The sequence below is a fragment of the Mobula hypostoma genome, chromosome 26, assembly GCF_963921235.1.
Source record: "Mobula hypostoma chromosome 26, sMobHyp1.1, whole genome shotgun sequence".
NCBI lineage: Eukaryota > Metazoa > Chordata > Chondrichthyes > Myliobatiformes > Myliobatidae > Mobula > Mobula hypostoma.
In genome coordinates, this window is record NC_086122.1 from 21,023,053 (window position 1) to 21,045,204 (window position 22,152).

A 22,152-nucleotide genomic window follows, 5' to 3' on the forward strand; every position below is an offset into this window, starting at 1 on the left:
CCCGACTCAATTTGTCATCTCTTGCTGCTGGTACGTTACGAAATCGTGACAGTGCTCATTTGTAACTCCCAATTACTTGCGACATTAATTATTTATATGGACCCGTATGTAGGTTTTCCACCTATCTCCTGTTGACAGAAGCTTCCAATATTGCTGTCTTCAAGAGCAGGTGGCTAAAAATTGGTTGGACAGTTCCCCTGAAAACATTCAACCATACAGTAACCCAGGTATTCATGCTCTGCTCTGATGAAGAACCTTTGCCTGAAATGTTGACTGTTTATTCCCCTCCATAGATATTCCCTGACCTGATGAATTCTGTCAGCATTTTGTGTGTGCTGTTCAAAGTTAAAAGTAAATTAATGTCAGCATATACTACCTCGAATTCATTTTCTTGCAGGAATTCATAGTAGAACACAGCAAAACAATATAATCGAAGAAAAAGTATAAACAAAGATTGACAACTGTGCAAATACAAAAAAATAAATACTGTAAATAGATAAAGACTAAGAACATGAGTTGAAGAATCCTTAAAAATGAGGCCACGGCTGTGGAACCAATTCAGAGTTGAGGTTCAAAGTTCAAAGTAAATTTTTTATCAAAGTACCTGTGTCACCATAAACAACCCTGAGATTAAATTTCTTGTGGGTATACTCAATAAATCCATAATAGAATAATAACCATAATAGAATCAATGAAAGACTGCACCAACTTGGGCGTTCAACCAGTATGCAAAAGACAACGAACTGTGCAAATGCAAAAGAAAGAAATAATAATAATAATTGAAAAAGCAATAAATATTGAGATCATGTGATGAAGAGTCCTTGAAAGAGAGTCCAGGGCCGGCTGGTGGCGCAATGACATCGGCGCCGGACCCGGGAGCGGAGGTTCCCGGGTTCAAAACCAGTCAGGTCCACTCCTGAGTACGCTTTCCATCCATGCCGGGTTGAGTGTCAAGGTCGCAACTCAACCTCATAAAATAAAAGGGAAAAATACTACAAAAATGTTTGTGTGAGGAGTGGTGTGCCACATAGTCTCTCTCTCGCTCTGCGCCTTGTAAAAAAGCCATGAAAAAGACATCATCACGGACGCACACACACAGACTCACACGCACAGACTCACACGCACGCAGGCACACACAAAAAAAAAGTAAGTGAGTCCATAGGTTGGAGGAACATTTGAGTCATGAGGCAAGTGAAGTTGAGTGAAGTTATCCCTTTGATTCAAGAGTCTGAAGGTTGAGGGGTAATAACCGTTCCTGAACCTGGTGGTGTGAGTCCTCTGTACCTTCTTCCTGAAGGCAGCAGTGAGAAGAGAGCATGACCTAGGTGGTGGGGAACCCCGCTTTCCTGCGACAACGCTCTGTGTAGATGTGCCCAACGGTGGGGAGGACTTTTCTGTGATGTACTGGGCCATATCCACCACAGTTATAACAGTAAATCAAGTAGAGCAGGGGGCTAAGCATACAGCTTTATGGAGCCTCAGTGCTGATGGAAATTGTGGAGGAGATGCTGTTGCCAATCTGAACTGACTGGGATTTGCAAGTGAGAAAAGTGAGGATCCAATTCCACAAGGAGGTATTGAGGCCAAAGTCTTAAAGCTTATTGATTAGTTTTGAGGGGATGACAGTAATAAATGCCAAGCTGTAGTCAATAAAGAGCATCCTGAAACATGCATCCTTGCTCTCCAGATGTTCCAGGATTGAGTAACGAGTCTATAAGATGGTATCTGCAGTGGACCTTGTAGTGTGGGACCCAAGGCTCCTTTACCTCTTTCCCAGTGGCAGCAGGGAGAGGAGAGGATGGGCTGAATGGTGGAGATCCTTGATGATGGATGCTGCTTTCTTGTGACGGTGCTCCTTGCAGATGCCTGTTAGTCATAGCATCAAGCTTTCAGTCTTAGTTTCCTTTAGACCTCCACAAGCGTTAGTAGGCTGCCAAACTGGGTTATTGAAATCTGTCCAGACACAAATCTATGTGAATAGTGGTAGATAGGCAGGAAACATCTTCTCAGCAGCCTAACCCAGCAGCCATTCTCCTTGTCATTGAAACAAAGAATACACCAGTGTAAAAAGGGTTTTTGTGCCTGCATCAGCACTTCCAAGAAACTATACAACTAGTGCAACTTCCCTAATTCATTCCCTTATCTATGTAAAGTTTTCCACCTTGTTTTCTTTTGAAAGTCATTACTGAATCTGCTTTTCTCCTTCTTTGGACAGTAGATTCCTAATCCTCATAACCTGCTGTGTTCTTTATTCCCCCATGGTTCTCTGACTAAATCACAAAAATCTATGTTGACTAGTTAATAGCCCTCAATACACAAGAGCACTTTCTCACTTACTCTGTCAGAGCACCTAACGTCCTCTCAACCATTGTTGCTCTGAACAAAACACCTGCTTCCTCAAATTCTCTAAATAACAAAAGTGTTTTCTTCTTCTTGTATGTTTACAAAAAACGCAGACATAATACATTCACTGGTACTTCCTTGCTTTTGTACTTGAGGATAAAGTTTTCATAGAGGCCGCCCTTGGAGTACAGCACTGTGTATGGTTTAGGGTCATCGTGTTATTGGAAAGATGAGATTAAACTTCTTCCCCTCTGCCATCCAATTCCTAAATGGACATTGAATCTTTGGACACTACTTCACACTTTTTTAATGTACAGTATTTCTGTTTTTGCACTTCTTTTGTAATCTATTCAATACAGTATACATAATTGATTTACTTGTTCATTTATTTTTTTGATTTTATTTATTATTATTATTTTCCTCTGCTAAATTACATATTGCATTGAACTGCTGCTGCTAAGTTAACAAGTTTCACGTCACATGCCGGTGATAATAAACCTGATTCTGATTTTGATTCTGAAACTGGAAAGAGGGCAGAAAAGATTTAGAAGGATTTTACCAAAACTAGAAGGCCTGAGTTATAGGGAACCAGTTGGCGAGGGTAAGTCTTTATTCCTTGAAACATAGGAGAATGACGGGTGACCTTACTGAAAGTCAAGTCAAATTTATTGTCATTTAACTATATACATGTATATAACCATATAATGTATATAGAAACGGATTATGTTTCTTCATACCAGGGTGTATAGCACAGTAGTACACGTAAGACACATAGCACAGGATAACTTATGAAGGAAAGAATAAAATCTACAGATGAATCACTCATAAATAACAAACTAAAGTGCATAAATACTAACTATTGTAAGGTACAGAACAGATTAACCAGTGACACAACGAATACAATGCAGCAGGGAGTTCAGAAGCCTAATGGCCTGGGGGTAGAACTCATTCTAACCGTTCTTGTTTTTGTTCATTGTAGTCTCCTGCCTGATGGTTGAAAGTCAAAAGAGGATGCTGGATGGCTGGATGGATGGGATCCTTAATAATACTAAGCGCCCTGCATATGCACGCTCCTGATAAATGTCCGCGATGGACGGTAGGGAGACCCCTATGATCCTCTTGACCATTTTCACAATGTTTTGTAGGGACTTCAGGTCCAATGCACAACTGCTCCCGTATGAAACTTGTCAAGATGCTCTCAATGGTGCTCCTGTAAAATGCAGTTAAGATGGTGGGGGGAGCTTTGCTTACGTCAGTCTTCTTAGGAAGTGGAGGCACTGCTGTGCCTTCCTGTTCAGGGAGGTGATATTAAGGGACCATGTGATGTCATCCATGATGTGACCTCCCAGGAACTCAGTGCACTTAACTGTCTCTATGGAGGAGCCAAGTATTCGCAGAGAGAGATGGTTCTTCTGCACCTTTTTGATGTCTGCAATGATCTCCTCTGTTTTCTCCACGTTCAGTCTTAGGTTGTTCTTCTCACACCAATCTACCAGCCGTTCCACTTCCCCTCTATACTCTGTCTCGTCATCATTCCTGATAAGGCCAACCACTGCTGCGTCATCCGCAAACTTGATGACACGGTTTGAGCGGGATCCTGCAACATAGTCATGCATTAGCAGTGTGAACAGCAGCGGGCTGAGCTCACAGCCCTGGGGAGAACCGGTGCTCAGTGTAATGGGACAGGGACATTGCTGCCCACATGGACTGACTGTGGCCTTACTGTTAAAAAGTCCAGTATCCAATTGCAGAGGAAGGTGTTGAGAACAAGCGAGAACAGTTTCCCCACCGGTTTCTGGGATATGATCGTGTTGAATGCCAAATTGAAGTCTATAAACAGCAGTCTGGCATATGAGACCCCATTTTCCAGGTGGAACAGGCAAGAGAGTCATCAGAGGGGACAAAGTGGAAGGCAGAGGCTATTGCATCGTTAGTGGGATTAAAAAAAAATGTTTAAAAATATCAGAGGCCTAGATAAGGTCAATAGTAACAAGTCATTTTTTTTCAGGATAGAATAGACCCAAATTACAAAGCATATATTCAAGGTAAGAAGGGAAGAAGACTTAAGGGACAATTTTTCGGTGGTGAGTACATGGAATGAACTGCCAGCGGAAGTGGTTGAGACAGGTACAATAGTATCATCTGAACACTTGGATAGGTATTGTACAGACATGGAGGAGTGGGCCTTAGAATGGAAGGGTCAAAAGCAGCAAGTTGGGAAGGAACTACCTAATTTCCTGGGTAGGAAAGGGTAGGAACTGCCTCAGAATACAATGTTGTCCCTTTAGAACAGAGAGGAGGAGGATTTTTTTTTTAGAGAATGCTGAATCTGTGGAATTCATTGCCTTGGCCAGCTGAGGAAGGCCAAGTCATTAGGCATACTTAAAGCGGAGGTTGGTAGGTACTTCACTAGTAAGAGTGTCAAAGGTTACAGGGAGAATGAGATTAAGAGAATAATGAGTCAGCCGTGATTGTACAGTGGAACTGCCCCCTATGTCTGAGGGTCTAATGGGAACAGTGGCCAACGTGGGCTTGTTGGCCCAAAGGGCCTAAATCTGTGCCACTTTGTTGTACGATGTATTCTCCTTCACCAGTGCCAAACATGCAGAGTTGTCAATGGGTAAATGTTCCATTCTGCTTCTTTAATTCAATTCCATTGACTTCAACAAGACCTGGTTTCAATAGAAGAATGGCTGCTACTGCTGCTATAATATAAAGTTATCAGCACATGGCTGCTGCTATATCATCTAGTTATCTTCAGTCACCCCTACCCTTTGGATCAACTAGGAAGAAGGTGATCAGATAGCCATTAGAACCAGAATTCCTTTAAAATTTATTTTTTCTTAACTCAGCCCAAAAACTATGAAGCTAATTGTATATTCTCATTAAGATGAATCAGCAGATTCATAATCCAATGTGCTCCAGACGAACTTTTATTTACAGAGCCATTAGTGGAGAATTCTTTTCAAATCCTATCTCCACTGCGACCCTCGCCCCCACCAAACCTTTCTTTGAAGGGGAAAAAGGAACTTACTTTTTAGCATTTTCTTTTAGGACTGTTACAGTAATTTATCACATCTCCCAATTTACAATCCAATGGGAAATTCCATGTCAGCGAAAAGGGAAATGAGTCTAAAGTTAGAACATTAGCTGGATACCTTATGATGTACTGCTTTAAAGAAATTAACTCAGGAGATTACACGGGTCATTGGCTTTGTGGAAATATACTTGTATAAGTAACAAAACTATATTTTTGCCTGTAACAAAATGGAACCTGTATTGTACCAGAGTACTTTGCTAACAGTGCTCGGGCAACATTACATCAATGGACCTTGAATATATGACAAACTGCAGAAAGACAAGCAGATTTGGTTACTGGAAGAATGCCAAGTACACTAAGCAGACTAACAGAATGTACCATGTCTTTGAACTGGCGTTTGTAGATAACACATGTATAAAAGAGTGACTATACTGTCTATTATTGGAAGCTGGTGCGTGGTAATGGCCTTCCTTGCAGCAAGTGAAATATATGTGCTTATGATTTCAGTTTTGAATGAGACCCCATTTTCCAGGTGGAACAGGGAAGACTATTGGGTCATCAGTGGGGACTGTTACGTACCCTGTAACTGGGTTGCCAAACCAGCAGAAATGGATCACTCAGTTGGAGTCTGGATTACTAGAACTAAGAAAGTTTTATTAAAGAAACAAGCAACACAGTACTCTAATCAAAAGGATAATAAATGCAACAGTTTAGCAATGATAAACACACATGTACACAGAATTAGGATAACAGGATCAATCAAGCTCTATCGTCGTCTAGGGGTAAATGACCAGTTTCAAAGTGACGCAAAGTTCAGTTCAATTTAGTTCAGTTCAGTTCACAGTAATCACTGCCGTGGGAGATGGACAGTGGGGGGAAGGAGAGAGAGAGCAAAACGAATGAATATTCAAACGGCTTCCACACAGACCTTCAATATTCTTCGCAGTCAGCTTTCAGGCGAGCCCTTTGTGATGTCTTCTGAGGTCACCGACCGTGACCCCTCCGTTTCCAGATACGATCGTTTCTCTGCGGTGAACCTGGCACCCAGGCAAGGGTGGACACACACCAGGTTCCTGCTGATCGTGCCTTTCCACCCTGCGCGTCTATGGCTTGGTCCCGCGACCAGCCTTCCAAAACTTCCCACCGACGTGGGAGACGCACCACTTCCAGGGTCTCGTTACCTCGGGGTGTCATGTGTGTCTTGCCTTAGCGAACCTGTCCCTTTTTATCCCCCTGCTGGGGTATCGCCTGTCCATCACTTCAAACAGTTCAGGGTTCAAAGGGGGAGCCGATCTTGACAGCTCTCCTTCCGTTAAACTCTCCCGTCCCTTCAATAACATCTCCAAATGCTGCTCCATTGTTTTCCTTATCTCTCTTTCTCCTGAAGACAGGTGGCAGACCAACTGCTGATCCCACTGGTGCCAGCACAGGACAGCTAACATCTTAATCTATGTGTATTCTCGTCACAGGACGAAGTGGAAGGCAGAGGCTATTGCATCGTCAGAGGGGACAGTGGAGGGCAGAGGCTATTGCATCGTCAGTGGGATAAAAAATGCTTATAAGTATCGGGGCTATTTCAATTCCTTTCAGTTAATTGGTGTTTGTTATAAGACGTGGTGAAAAGATGCTTGACAGCTTCTTGAGCGCAAAATTGAACAATGAACTAAATCTGGTGAGCACTAGTGGCTCCTTCGTTTTTTTTTAAGTGGCATTGTGTCTTGGGGGTTGCCACTGGGATCTGTGCTCTCTTAGTTTCATGGCAATGATCCAGATTTCAGTATACAGGACAAAATTTCAAATTTGACAATTGACGCTAAACTCATAAGTGAAAAAAAAACATGGAACATTGTAACAGCAGAGGAGCATGTGGACAACTGATTTTTGGCAGACATGTGGAAGATGAAGTTTACTGAAAGAATTGTGAAATGTTTTTTTACAGAAAATATGGAGTAGTAATGTAAACTAAATAGCAGAATGTTAAAGAACCCACAGATCCAGGGGTACCTGCGCATACATTTTTGATCTTGGAAGATAAATTATGAAAGTTGTTAAAAGCTATTAAAATGCTATTTTGCTTAACTTAGTTAGCTCTGAAAACAAGCACAATCTAAGTAGTACAAAATCTTGTTGCTAATAAATTATGATAATTAATGCATACACTGAGGATCCTCCCACTTTTCACCACAACTTAATGTATAGTACAATGTGTATAAGGAGTTGTTGGATCATGTGGTACATATCATTCATTGAGTAATTCTGACCTGGAAAGCTATCAAGAATGATGCAACATAAGCAAACAGCTTTTCTGATAATCCACTGAAAGATTGGAGAGTGGAGGTGGAAATCCTCAGGAAAGTACAAAGCTGCCAAGTTGCGAGGTTAGTATCTCTAAAGACCTGTTCATCAAAAGCTGTTCAATAATACAGCCTCCCATTGATTATACTTTCTTATTCTTCTTTGAACAGCTTGTCCTACCCTTTATGGCCTCCACTTATACCAAGAGAATGGGTCATTCAGCAACTGATGTTTAAAAGAATCAGATACCCAAATTATTCTATCACCAAAAAAGTAGAAGGTCCAAAGTAAATCAGGAGGTGGAATACAGTTGAGAGTCAGAGTCATGGAGGGATGAGGGAGTTTTGAGCGTAATGCAGTCATTCATCATTTTGTTTTCCAATGAAATTCCATCACTATCACAATTCACAACAGAATTTTCTGTTACTAAGGTGCATTTAGAGGAATTAACTCTGGGTCAAAAGAAGGTAAGTGCTAAGTATATCCATTTTAAGGGAAGACATCCTTGCCATAGAGGGAGTACAAAGAAGGTTCACCAGATTGATTCCTGGGATGGCAGGACTTTCATATGAAGAAAGACTGGATGAACTGGGCTTATACTCGTTGGAATTTAGAAGATTGAGGGGGGGATCTGATTGAAACGTAAAAGATCCTAAAGGGATTGGACAGGCTAAATGCAGGAAAATTGTTCCCGATGTTGGGGAAGTCCAGAACGAGGGACCACAGTTTGAGGATAGAGGGGAAGCCTTTTAGGACTGAGATTAGGAAAAACTTCTTCACACAGAGAGTGGTGAATCTGTGGAATTCTCTGCCACAGGAAACAGTTGAGGCCAGTTCATTGACTATATTTAAGGGGGAGTTAGATATGGCCCTTGTGGCTACGGGGGTCAGGGGGAATGGAGGGAAGGCTGGGGGGGGGTTCTGAGTTGGAGGATCAGCCATGATCATAATAAATGGTGGTGCAGGCTCAAAGGGCCGAATGGCCTACTCCTGCACCTATTTTCTATGTTTCTATAACTGTGCAAGGGAAATTTTTTAATTACTTACAGGCAAAGATGCAATCTCAATCATCCACTTGACCTTTTGTTGAAATTAACCACACACACACCACTCATAAACCTGAGAAGAGCAGATGAACAGCCTCAATAGGGCTGATGATTCCAAAAAAAATGAACCAAGTTTTATTGCATTTTTTTTCATTGCCTTCCAGGTATTCTGTTGATGTTCTACAATCAGAATTACACAAGTTTATTTGGATTTTTATGAAAAAGTTTAAATTTAACTGCTTCAGTTCTGATATGCACACCAATTATCTAGAAGAGCAGTAGCTTGTGAACATTAATAATTTAGTTTGAGCTGTAGTCAATATTCTGATTTTTATATCTAGTACAAATTGTTAAAAATGTGCAAGTTTTGGAATGCCAAATTTTGTAATTTTTTGATTGGTGAAAGTGAGAGGCAAAGTTACAAGGACTTTGAAAGGCCTAGACAGGATGGACAAGCAAATGTTGTTTCCTACAGTGGGAGAGCTTACAACCAGAGAGCACAACCTCAGAATAGAAGGACCATCCCTTTAGAACAGAGATATGGAAGGATTTTGTTAGGCAGAAGATGGTGAATCTATGGATTTCACTGCCACAGTTGGCTGTGGAGGCAGGTATTTGGGTATACTTAAAGAGGAGGTTGATAGGTTCCTGATTAGTAACGGTACCAAAGGTTACAGGGAGAAGGTAGGAGAATTGGATTGAGAGGGAAAATAAATCGGCCATGATGGAAGAGCAGATTTGATGGGTGAATGGTCAAATTCTGCTCCTATGCCTTATGGACACAGGCATAATGACAGGAATCTTACTTCCAACCTCGATCCAGCCACTGCAACAGGAGTTTTAATTTTAGTTCAATGAACCTCTTACACACTTCAGGTTGTGAAGCCACAGGGTGCCTTCCAAGGGTTTAATCAGTGATTAAAATATACAAAATCTTTAAGTAGAACTATATTCCCCTTGGGGCTAGTAAGATGAAGTGAGGCATGAGTGTCTACCCTGCTTCAGGAGGTTAATTGGCTGTTTAAATATTATACTAAGTCCACCTGCCTTCACTTTAGCAGTCATTATATATTTAATCCCAGGCAGAGATTCAAAGACTCAGGAAACTGCAAGTGAGAGTAGTTCAGCGGGACTAATGAGGTGCAAAGTAAAGTCTGTTTGCCGAGGACAAAAATCTATTTTCTCCGAGTCTAGCTATCTACTGAGTAAATCCATCCATCGTCTCATGCTCTGTCTGCTCCCTACTATGACTACCATCGATATCCTGCTGAATCTCGGCTGCTTTCCTGAATCATCCTCAGTGATGCTGGGAATCAAACTGAAGAAAGTTATGAACTCAGTCAGCTGCATCATGGGCACTCCCCAGCATCCAGGACATCTTAAAGGAGCAAAGCCTCAAAAAGGCCACATCCATCATTGAGGACACCCATCACCCAGGACATGCCCTCTTCTCATTTCTACCATTAGGGAGGAGGTACAGGAGCCTGAAGGCACACACTCAACGATTCAGGAACAGCTTCTTCCTCTCTGCCATCAGATTTCTGAAAGGACATTAAACCCATGAACACACCTCACTACTTTTTTCACTCTTTGCAGTATTTATTTTATATAACTTTTTAAATTTAATTTATTCTTTTATGATTATACTTTATTATTTTACTTACTTACTATTAGCATTGCACTGCCACCGCATAACAACAAATTTCACGACATATGCCGGTATAGGAAACCTGATTCTGATTGTGATTCTGATGCCCATCCACTATTGGACAGCCAGAACAATGCAGCACTGTCCAAAATCACCAACAGAGCACTCACTACTCCAACTCAACCCCATGATATAACACCCTGAGCAAAACAGGAAATTTGCTCTGTCATTGGAAGTTTATGATCAGCAATGCACAGTCTGCCAACCACTCAGATCAAAAACATTGCATGATTCACCCTTGAACCCAGTTTAGATAACTCTTACAGTTTATCCCCAACTCACCCTGAACCTACCCATAATCTTGACTCTAAACCTCATTCCTTGCAATCTGGAGTCCCTTGCCCCTGACCCCCAGTACATCCATCTCACAGCCTGTGATATTATAAAGTAAGCTTCCCATCTGGAAGAGCTTGGGCTTAACATTCTCTTTACTTTTTTTTCACATCTGCATGGACCAAGCATTGCTCTGAGCCTGAAAACTGTGCAGTGCTGCAAATGTTTTTTTTGTAATATGTATGTCAAACAAATACAAACCACAACTCACAACACAAGTAAATGATGTCAGGCAGTCAAAACAACTGACAGGTACAATGGCGAAAGTAAAATGTTTTGACTAGACTGTGTCGGCATTCAGCAGACCGGTGGCGCATTGACAATAAGCTACCAACTTCCATTCTGTGTTTATTTTTACAATTTGTACCAGTGTTGTAACTTGAAAGACTGACAATATAAATACATCGAAGCTCTAAAATATTTCAAATTCAGGTTGTGGTACATTTATTATTTAGAAAAATTTATGGATTTTATTCATTAACACATAATTGCAGGGTATTTCATAATTAACATATTCAAAATTATATTAACATTATATAAAAGAAAATCACAATTGCGCAGCAACGAAGGCTAGGTGCGTGGGAGCATTTTAGTGGCTGCACACATGCTCAGTTTAGAGGGAACAGTGTTTGGGCTTACCAATCATTACTGCCTATGGATCCGAAACCTACAGGAAAAATAATCAAGGAGCTCTGCAAAAATAAAGTCTCCTGGAGATTTGAGAAACCAATTTGTTTTTTTATCCCCCAGACTCTCAACAGTAACTCCATACCCCACAGTATTTGTCTCCAGGCTAAAATCTGGGTCATGAATGAGCTGCCTCACTGACAATTACAGCCCGAGGTTTACTTACAGTATAGAGCTCTTTTGGATTTCAACTGCCTACATGTCTGCCCAATTCCTGTTGAGCAAGTGGAGTGAAAATAATTCTGATTGACTGGATGAGAATTGTTGGTTGAGATTTAAATTACAGAGTGAGATTAGTTCAGTGATAGAAAGGAAGAAGGAGCAAGAGAGAATGAGAAAATCTGAAATTAAGTAGAAAAAAATCATAGATGCAGATGGAAACAAAAGGAAAGCAGCGACATTGAAAGTAGGAACAAACATTTTGAAGAAGCAACAATATCAGGGAGAAGAATGAACAACAGAAGGGCAAAATAAAATTGAACTATTTATGTATGCTGGATTGTAATGACAGCTAGTAAATGCAAACACCTGCACCGAGCAGCATTCATTTGTATCAAAGTCAAAAATTATCTTTTAACTGAAACTTTACATCAAGACATAAATAGAAACATTTGTGACTGATGATCATCATTTAGGCTAAAGGAGGATGGAAAATTTAAGGAGGAAATTCCAGAGCTTAACCGTTTTTGCAACTAAAAATTAGCCCCAATAATTGGAACCAATGAAGAGTCAAGGTGAGCAGAGTTGGGTGGTTTTAGGAAGCTATGAAGATCTGATATAAAGCTATGGGTCTGCTGCAATAGGAGCCAATGTTACACAGGACTGATAAGTGAACAAAATGATCTCATACACATAAAAGTTGCTGGTGAACGCAGCAGGCCAGGCAGCATCTCTAGGAAGAGGTGCAGTCGACGTTTCAGGCTGAGACCCTTCGTCAGGACTAACTGAAGGAAGAGTGAGTAAGGGATTTGAAAGTTGGAGGGGGAGGAGGAAATCCAAAATGATAGGAGAAGACAGGAGGGGGAGGGATGGAGCCAAGAGCTGGACAGGTGATAGGCAAAAGGGATACGAGAGGATCATGGGACAGGAGGTCCGGGAAGAAAGACAAGGCGGGGGGGACCCAGAGGATGGGCAAGGGGTATATTCAGAGGGACAGAGGGAGAAAAAGGAGAGTGAGAGAAAGAATGTGTATATAAAAATAAGTAACAGATGGGGTACGAGGGGGAGGTGGGGCATTAGCGGAAGTTAGAGAAGTCAATGTTCATGCCATCAGGTTGGAGGCTACCCAGACGGAATATAAGGTGTTGTTCCTCCAACCTGAGTGTGGCTTCATCTTTACAGTAGAGGAGGCCGTGGATAGACATGTCAGAATGGGAATGGGATGTGGAATTAAAATGTGTGGCCACTGGGAGATCCTGCTTTCTCTGGCGGACAGAGCGTAGGTGTTCAGCAAAACGGTCTCCCAGTCTGCGTCGGGTCTCACCAATATATAAAAGGCCACATCGGGAGCACCGGACGCAGTATATCACCCCAGCCGACTCACAGGTGAAGTGTTGCCTCACCTGGAAGGACTGTTTGGGGCCCTGAATGGTGGTAAGGGAGGAAGTGTAAGGGCATGTGTAGCACTTGTTCCGCTTACATGGATAAGTGCCAGGAGGGAGATCAGTGGGGAGGGATGGAGGGGACGAATGGACAAGGGAGTTGCGTAGGGAGTGATCCCTGTGGAATGCAGAGAGAGGGGGGGAGGGAAAGATGTGCTTAGTGGTGGGATCCCATTGGAGGTGGCGGAAGTTACGGAGAATAATATGTTGGACCCGGAGGGTGGTGGGGTGGTAGGTGAGGACCAGGGGAACCCTATTCCTAGTGGGGTGGTGGGAGGATGGAGTGAGAGCAGATGTACCTGAAATGGGGGAGATGTGTTTAAGAGCAGAGTTGATAGTGGAGGAAGGGAAGCCCCTTTCTTTAAAAAAGGAAGACATCTCCCTCGTCCTAGAATGAAAAGCCTCATCCTGAGAGCAGATGCGGCGGAGACGGAGGAATTGCGAGAAGGGGATGGCGTTTTTGCAAGAGACAGGGTGAGAAGAGGAATAGTCCAGATAGCTGTGAGAGTCAGTAGGCTTATAGTAGACATCAGTGGATAAGCTGTCTCCAGAGACAGAGACAGAAAGATCTAGAAAGGGGAGGGAGGTGTCGGAAATGGACCAGGTAAACTTGAGGGCAGGGTGAAAGTTGGAGGCAAAGTTAATAAAGTCAACGAGCTCTGCATGCGTGCAGGAAGCAGCGCCAATGCAGTTGTCGATGTAGCGAAAGAAAAGTGGGGGACAGATACCAGAATAGGCATGGAACAGAGATTGTTCCACAAAGCCAACAAAAAGGCAGGCATAGCTAGGACCCATACGGGTGCCCATAGCTACACCTTTATTTTGGAGGAAGTGGGAGGAGCCAAAGGAGAAATTATTAAGAGTAAGGATTAATTCCGCTAGACGGAGCAGAGTGGTGGTAGAGGGGAACTGATTAGGTCTGGAATCCAAAAAGAAGCGTAGAGCTTTGAGAACTTCCTGATGGGGGATGGAAGTATATAGGGACTGGACATCCATGGTGAAAATAAAGCGGTGGGAGCCAGGGAACTTAAAATCATCAAAAAGTTTAAGAGCGTGAGAAGTGTCACGAACATAGGTAGGAAGGGATTGAACAAGGGGGGATAAAACCGTGTTGAGGTATGCAGAAACGAGTTCGGTGGGGCAGGAGCAAGCTGAGACAATAGGTCGGCCAGGACAGGCAGGTTTGTGGATCTTGGGTAGGAGGTAGAAACGGGAAGTGCGAGGTGTGGGAACTGTAAGGTTGGTAGCAGTGGATGGGAGATCCCCTGAGCGGATAAAGTCGGTGATAGTGTGGGAGACAATGGCCTGGTGCTCCTTAGTGGGGTCACGATCGAGGGGTAAATAAGAGGAGGTATCCGCGAGTTGTCGCTGTGCCTCGGCAAGGTAGAGGTCAGTACGCCAGACTATAACAGCACCCCCCTTATCGGCGGGTTTAATAATAAGGTTAGGATTAGTGCGGAGGGAGTGGATCTCATATTTGAGGGATAGAACAGCAGTTTCAATTATTCTGTTTTAAGACTCTTATATGGACCTTTTATACAAGAAAGATGATCTCTTGATCCACCGCACCATGGCCCTTATCCCTTATTTGTTGATCTGTAACTGTAACACTATATACAGCATTCTGTTATTATTTGTCTTTTGTACTTTGATGTACTGATGTTTGGAATGATTTGTCTGAATGGCATGCAATCAGAATCAGGTTTATTATCACCGGCATGTGATGTGAAATTTGTTAACTCAGCAGCAGCAGTTCAATGCAATACATAATCTAGCAGAGAGAAAAAATATAACAATAATAATAATAAATAAAATACATAATCATAGATAAACAAGTAAATCAATTATTTAGCATCTCTAGGAAGAGGTACTGCCTGGCCTGCTGCGTTCATCAGCAACTTTGATGTGTGTTGCTTGAATTTCCAGCATCTGCAGAATTCCTTGTGTTTGCGAAATCAATTATTTATGTTGAATAGATTATTTTAAAAATGTACAAAAACAGAAATACTGTATATTAAAAAAGTGAGGTAGTATCCAAAGCTTCAAAGCCCACTCAGGAATCGGATGGCAGAGAGGAAGAAGCTGTTCCTGAATCGCTGAGTGTGTGCCTTCTGTATCTCCTACCTGATGGTAACAGTGAGAAAAGGGTATGCCCTGGGTACTGGAGGTCTTTAATAATGGACAGTTCAATCAAAGCTTTTCATTGTACCTCTATCTGTGTGAGCATAATAAACCAATTACCAGATGCATAGCCAGCCAATAGAGTTCTGGTATGTTCAAGAAACAATAAAAATAAGGATGAGGATTTCAGCCAAGCCAGGTCTTGAGTATGGCTACATAAATGGATGGCAACAGGTTTAAGTGTAGTGCCTATGTGGTCAGATAAGCTTTTCCAAAGGGTAATTTAACAGCACAAGAGATTATGAACAGCTAATTCTAGCCACAGACAGTGGTATCTTAGGGGAAAAAAGTTTGCTGAAATAAAAGACAAGTTAATAAATAAGAACAAGCAGGAAACAGCTTCCAGATAAGATAAGCAACATGACTTCAGCATCCTGCAATGTGGATTCCACCTGCCAAAGACAGGAGGCATGAATTATATCAGCTCCTCTTATAGCCACAGGGAATAATGTCTGTAATGGATTAGCTCCGTCTGTCTTGTATTAGTCCATCGTAAAATTTAGACTCAAAATTAAGTTTTAAATTAATAATATTAAGGCTTGAATTTGCATTACTACATATTGAGATAAATTTCACCAGCAGCCTTAATCTCCATTCCCTTCATCATTGAGCACATTTACAAGAAGCCACCATCCATCATCAAGGACCCCCACCCTCTAGGCCATGCTCTCTTCTCACTGCTACCATCAGGAAGAAAGTTCCAGGAGCCTTAGGTCCCACACCACCAGGTTCAGGAACAGTTATTACCCTTCAACCATCAGGCTCCTGAACCAGCGAGGACAACTGCTCACCTCAACACTGAACTAATTCCACAACTTGCAGACTCACTTTCCAAGACTCCAAAACTTATGTTCTCAATATTTATTTATTTAAACTGTATTTGCACAGTTCGTCTTCTTTTGCACATTGGTTGTTTGTCAGTCTTTGTTTATAGGTAATTTTTTTCATTGATTCTATTGTGTTTCTTTGTTGTACTGTGAATGTCTGCAAGAAAGTAAATGTCAGGATAGTATATGGTGATATATATGTACTTTGATAACAAATTTACTTTGAACTTTTAACATATGTCACCACTTGATTTAAATTGTGGAGGAGCAACTCCCTTCGTAATAATGCCAGGACGATTAAAGACATTAGTTGAGATGTCTATTCACACCATGGAAGTATGTGCAGCATTGGAGACACATGACATTTTTTTAAACTGATGCTGCTTGCTGATTATTATTTATTATTGATTATTATTTATTATGGTAATGGGCCCTTCTGGCCCAATGAGCATTGCCACCCAATTTCATCCATGTGACCAATTTGCCTACAAGCCCATACATATTTGGAATGTAGGAGGAAACCCACATGGTCACAGGGAGAACGTACAAACTACTTAGAGACAGTGACAACTGTAAAGAGTAATGCAAACACTTGGAAATGGTCAATTGCTGTACTTTATCAACTACTACATGTTAAGCATAAGTAATTCCAGGAATCCCATTTACCAGTTATAATTGAACAACACGCCTGCAGTGTTTGAATGGGAAGAGAGCAATAAATCTAACCAACAACTGCTGAAAGTAACTGTGCAGCTTGAGGAGAACGGTTTGCTATGGTGCACTGCAGGAAGCCTGTTTCAAAAAACAAACTGACCTTCAGGTCCTAGTTGAAAAAATAGAAACCTAGAGAGAGAGAAATGTTGCATTCTGGGTGCTATCAGAGGCCAAGTGTGTTGGTAGTAGGAAGCCAGGCAAAACCAAACAGAAAGCTAACAATAATTGCTGAGTTCTGGTCTTGACAGACTGCAAAAATATTGGCATATTGATTTGAAGCAACACACATAAAAGTTGCTGGTGAACGCAGCAGGCCAGGCAGCATCTCTAGGAAAAGGTACAGTCGACATTCCCGAAACCTGGACTGTATCTCTTCCTAGAGATGCTACCTGGCCTGCTGCGTTCACCAGCAACTTTTATGTGTGTTGCTTGAAATTCCAGCATCTACAGATTTCCTCGTGTTTGCGGCATATTGATTCCCTTAGCTTTGGCTTTTAGGATTTTTGCAGACTGGGAAATGGAGAAAATCTTTCAAAGAGGGTTAGTAGCTTACATATATACTGGAGAAGAGGTTTTACTTTTTTCATTAGCACTCATTGATGGAGGGAACCATTGGGTTAATGATTCATATTTTCCATTTGAGAACTTGATTTGGTGCAGTACACTGACATTGTTGAGGGAACTCTAACATTGCCCTCATGGGGGCAAGCTCCAACATCATAAATGACTAAAGACAGGAAAGGAAAGATAACCATTCACGTGAGAACATTGGGTGACTTAGAATCTACCTTGTAAGTTTTTAAAAGGACTCCAGCAATAGCTGGTATTTACATTCTCATCGGTGAAACCCAAAGCTTCTCTCTGTGACTAGGAGAATTTTTTGATTCTGACGATTGCAGAAGCCTATAGAAAATGGAAAGCAGTTTTCAATGCCATCGGACTAGAGAACATCTACAATCACAGCTCATGCCTTGCAAATGGTGGAACAGCTTAATGTGTGTAAATGGGTAAAATATCACAAATGGCTACTTCTAAGCACAAGTCCTTACACAATGACTGAGGCTTCCCAGTTAAACTTTTGACATGTTTTTTTAATTGGTACAGTCTTCCTTTGATTCTATTATGGTTATTATCCTATTATAGATTAAGTATGCCCACAAGAAAATGAATCTCAAGGTTGTATATGATGACACATGTGTACTTTGATAATAGATTTACTTTGAACTTACAAAAAGACACCATCATTGCCTCTTCTATATTTAACTATCATGATTAAAAATGCAATGTAAACATAAGATAATTTATTACTCAGCTCCAATCAGGATGCCACGTGAGGGAAATCCTTGAAATATAGAGAAATCAAGGTTGATGGGCCACATGTTAGAAAGTTTGGAAACAGTGAGAAAAGATCATTTAAAGTGGAAGTAGTACATGTATTTGGAAAATTGGGGGGAAAGAATGAAAGCAAAATGAGTTTGAAGTTTTGTATGCAAATTCAGTTGCACATTGCACACAACTTAAGGGGAGGTCTATCCAATCATTAGTAGGAGGAACTGCAATCTAATTGAAAGGGAGAAGAGGCAGAATGGAATCAATCTGGGATCAGTCTGAGTTCAGGAGGAGGAATTGATTGTAAGAGGGCTGTCATGGCACTCACAGGTGAGGTGTGTTGTTTTGAAGGTGGTAAGCAGGCAGGGATGGGCTGGAAGTGAGAAGGATGAGGTCAGGAGGTGATCAGTCCTTTGCTGGAAGCATTACTGTAATAGCAAAAGAGTTTGGCTCAATCAAGGCATTGGATGGCATTTGGTCCATTTGGAGAAAGTGATCGGGGTAAATCAATCCAGTTGTTGTGTGGAGCAAGTTGATCTGGTTCCAGAGGTCTGGTCTGGCTGCCTTAATGAGACTGGGATGGTTTCAGTCAGATAACAGTGACGGGAAGACTTTGGTGGACAGGGTAGATGTCAATTCACTCATAAAAATGCACAATCAATCCAAACTAGAAAGTGGAGTATTTGATCATTTTTGTTGAGTGGGGAAACTGGTCCACTCACAACATGAATTGAATCATTTCTTCCCATCCCTGCCCACAAGCATTGCTGGCTAAACACTTGGATTCTTACCTTGCATTCTTTCAGCTGCCAAGTTTCCCAAGGCTCTGTAAATCTCTCCTGATAAGATTAAATATGATCTTAAAATGGATCAATATGATCTTGATCTACTTGTGAAGGACCCATCTTCTAATTGCTAAGTAGTCATCTTCAGACACTCACCCCAATCTCCGTTAATCCATGGAATGGATAACTACACTCATCTATTCAGATCTTCCCACAACCAATGATCTCACTTCAAGGACTCTATCTAGTTATTCATTGCTATTTATTTATGTATGCATTTGCACAGTTTGTTGTCTTCCATGCTCTACTTGCTCTTTCAACAATCCTGTCTATAGTTACTATTCTATAGATTTGCTGAGTATGCCTGCAAGAGAAAAAGAATCTCAGGGTTGTATGTGGTGACATGTATGTACTCTGATAATCAATATTACTGTACTTTCAGCTTTGAAATCTCACACAGTTGACGCTTGTAACCACTGACAACAACATTAATAACTTCTATAAATTAAAATAGCCTGACAGTACCTTGGTTCTTGTATCCTGTGCAACAGATATACAAGGACGCTCTGGAGTTGATTGAAATAATGATCTTCCTGAAGAATGCATTCCGTAATATTGGTTGGTATAATCGAGATGAGATGGACCCGCCACATGAATAGATTTAATGGAACCCTTGTTGGTCAAGTCCATGGCTTCCTCTGAACTTTCTTTGGACCAGAAGGCGGGATATGATGTTGTGGCTTTAGCTGTGGGGTCCATGTGTAAATGTGGAATGTAGTCAGGAGAACTTGGCTCAAAAGACAGCTGGCCACAACTGAAATGTTGCCCACAAATCCGAGAATACATTGTTGGCGTCCAGCCCTTTCTGGTAAGCTGGATTGCTTTGGTAATGGCTGCAGTATGACTTCCTTTCTTTCTGATGACAGTGAACCATCGAATGTGAGTGTCCTTACCCCGGCGGCTTCGGCATCCGGCAACACTGCAACAGTCTCCGTGGCTGTTTGAGCGTGAAGTGGGTTTTTGGACAATGACAGATTTTGGATCGATTCCAAGCCTTTGGCAGAGAACTCTCTGAAAGTACACTCTTGTTCCTGAAATTGGGAGCCCATATTTTTTACAAAGCTCTCGAAGTTTTGCTTTTGGGCCTTCCTTAATCTGCTGGATGGTTAATGATATTTCCTCTGAATTTATGCTATCCATTGGTTAATGCTGAAAAAAAACGAAGAGTTACCACAATTAATAAATTCTTCTTGACCACCATCCTCCTGATTTGCAGTGATCACGTTCCAGTCTGTCACTAAACATGCAAATCAGAATATGCATTGCTTCCAATCAGAGAAGGGAATTAATAATCTGTTGGTGCCACTTTTCTGGTTAAAATGCTAAACCGGGGGCCTTGATGCTTTCTTGGGTGGTTGATGAATATGCCTGAAGCTATTTTGAAGACTAGCAGGAGAGTTATCTCCTATGTCCTGATGAAAATTTATCCCACAAGCAACATCCAAACAACAAATTAGCTGATCATTATCACTCTGCCCTCAGTGGGGCTTGCTGTGAAGAAAATGATTGCTGCATTTCTTGAATTTCAACAGCAACTACATTTCAAAAGTATTTACAGTATTTGGCTAGATAGAGCTTTTGAACATAGAAGTTCTGAGGGTGCTTTATAAATGCAGATATTTTTTGCTTTATTCAAGATATCAGGTCCACTTGAAGGGAGGCATGTGGTTGGCATACATCCAAATCGGTTAGGTATTGACAGCAGAGGCTGGATTGTAAGTGTATTAACATTTCAGGACAGGGATAAGTACAGTGTTCTTGGCATGAGATGAAAGCTAATGATTTGTATTTATAATTAAATCTCACAGTTAAATGCTGAAAAGTAACCAGTGTAGAATTTTGATATTAATTGAAAAGACAATCTTGAAGTATAACAAACTGCTTGTGTAAGAATTATACAGTGTATAGGCTTGCTAAAGAGTAAGGGAAGGTTTGCAGTCTATGGTTTGTAAACCATGTAAGACTGAGTTCCCTTAAACTTGTTAAATGTTTTAATGATGCAGATTAGCTTTAAATTATATACTTGGACTGACTCACTGAGTAGCTGATGCTGGGTTAAACACACTCAGGCAAAAGTAACCATCAACAGTGAAAGAAAAAAGAATTGAGAGTAATGCATGTATCTAAATATAAACATTGTCATCACAATTTACATGGTCTACTGTAACTTTGCTTAATGTGAAGAGATGAAAGGAAATGTTGTAGAATTATAACGAGAATCAATAAGTTCAATGGAACTGGCAAGTGCTAAAAGTCCATCTCTTCCTGTCAAGTAAGGGTGGATATTAATAAGTCTAAAGGACAGTTGAAGGAAATGGAATGAGCAAAATCAGAGAAAAGATGGCCGATAACAACATAAACTGCTCCTCGCAGATGGTGTGACTTTGAGTTTAATCCTGACCTCCAGAGGTGTCTGTCTGGAGTTTTCCCATTCTCTCTGTGACCACATGGGTTTGCCCTAGGGCAGGGGTTCCCAACCGGGGGTACATGAACCCCTTGTTTAATGGTATTGGTCCACAGCATAAAAAAGGTTGGGAACCCCTGTCCAAGGGGCTGCATTTTTTTCACGTCTCAAAGATGTGTGTATTTCAGAGGTTTGTGGGGTTTCTGTAAACTGCCCGTTGTATGTAAGTGGCTGGGAAAATCGAAGAAGTGGGGGATATTTGTCAATATTTATGAGTGAATGCCCCTAGAACTCTCAGCCTGCACAATGGGGATAAATAGTTTCAATTGTGGCATTCAAATGGAATATGAGGGAAAATAATTCAAGACCAGGGAGAAAGAGCAAGAAAAGGGGATTGAATAGGTTAGAAGGGGGACAGCACATACAAATAAGCAAGATGTCTATGCCATAATAATTCTGTAAGTCCTTGGATTCAGAGCTTTAATTATATATTACCCTTCTCTTGGTAAGTTGGGAAAAGGAAGAGGAGTAATATAGGAATGCGGGAAGAACATATTGGGATTAACATAAATGGGCGCTTGTTGGATTTGAGAGGAAGTGGGAGAAGGTCCTGATTCTGAGCTGTACATCTCCGTGGCCGTTCATCACCAAAGGAACTCCCACTCTGTTTCTAGACTTGCTGGCAGTACTGTATGAAGGGGATGCTCCTGGAGTGACTCCCCATGAGGAAACAAACTTTGTCAGATGGTGAAAAGCAAGTGGGAGCACTATAGGATTCAGGGTGGTATTAATGGGGTAG

The 22,152-nt window shown here is 41.4% G+C and overlaps 1 protein-coding gene across 6 annotated transcripts in view; it reads right to left on the bottom strand.

The window, feature by feature from the left end:
- Positions 1–22,152, bottom strand: part of LOC134338194 (zinc finger MYM-type protein 4-like) — a 228,336-nt gene that overhangs the window by 195,340 nt on the left and 10,844 nt on the right. For all 6 annotated transcript variants that reach the window (XM_063033844.1, XM_063033847.1, XM_063033846.1 and 3 more), the window contains exon 2: positions 19,415–20,098. In XM_063033844.1, coding sequence (XP_062889914.1) covers positions 19,415–20,089 — 675 coding nt within the window. In that variant the 5' untranslated portion in view covers positions 20,090–20,098. The remainder of the gene's footprint in view (positions 1–19,414; positions 20,099–22,152) is intronic.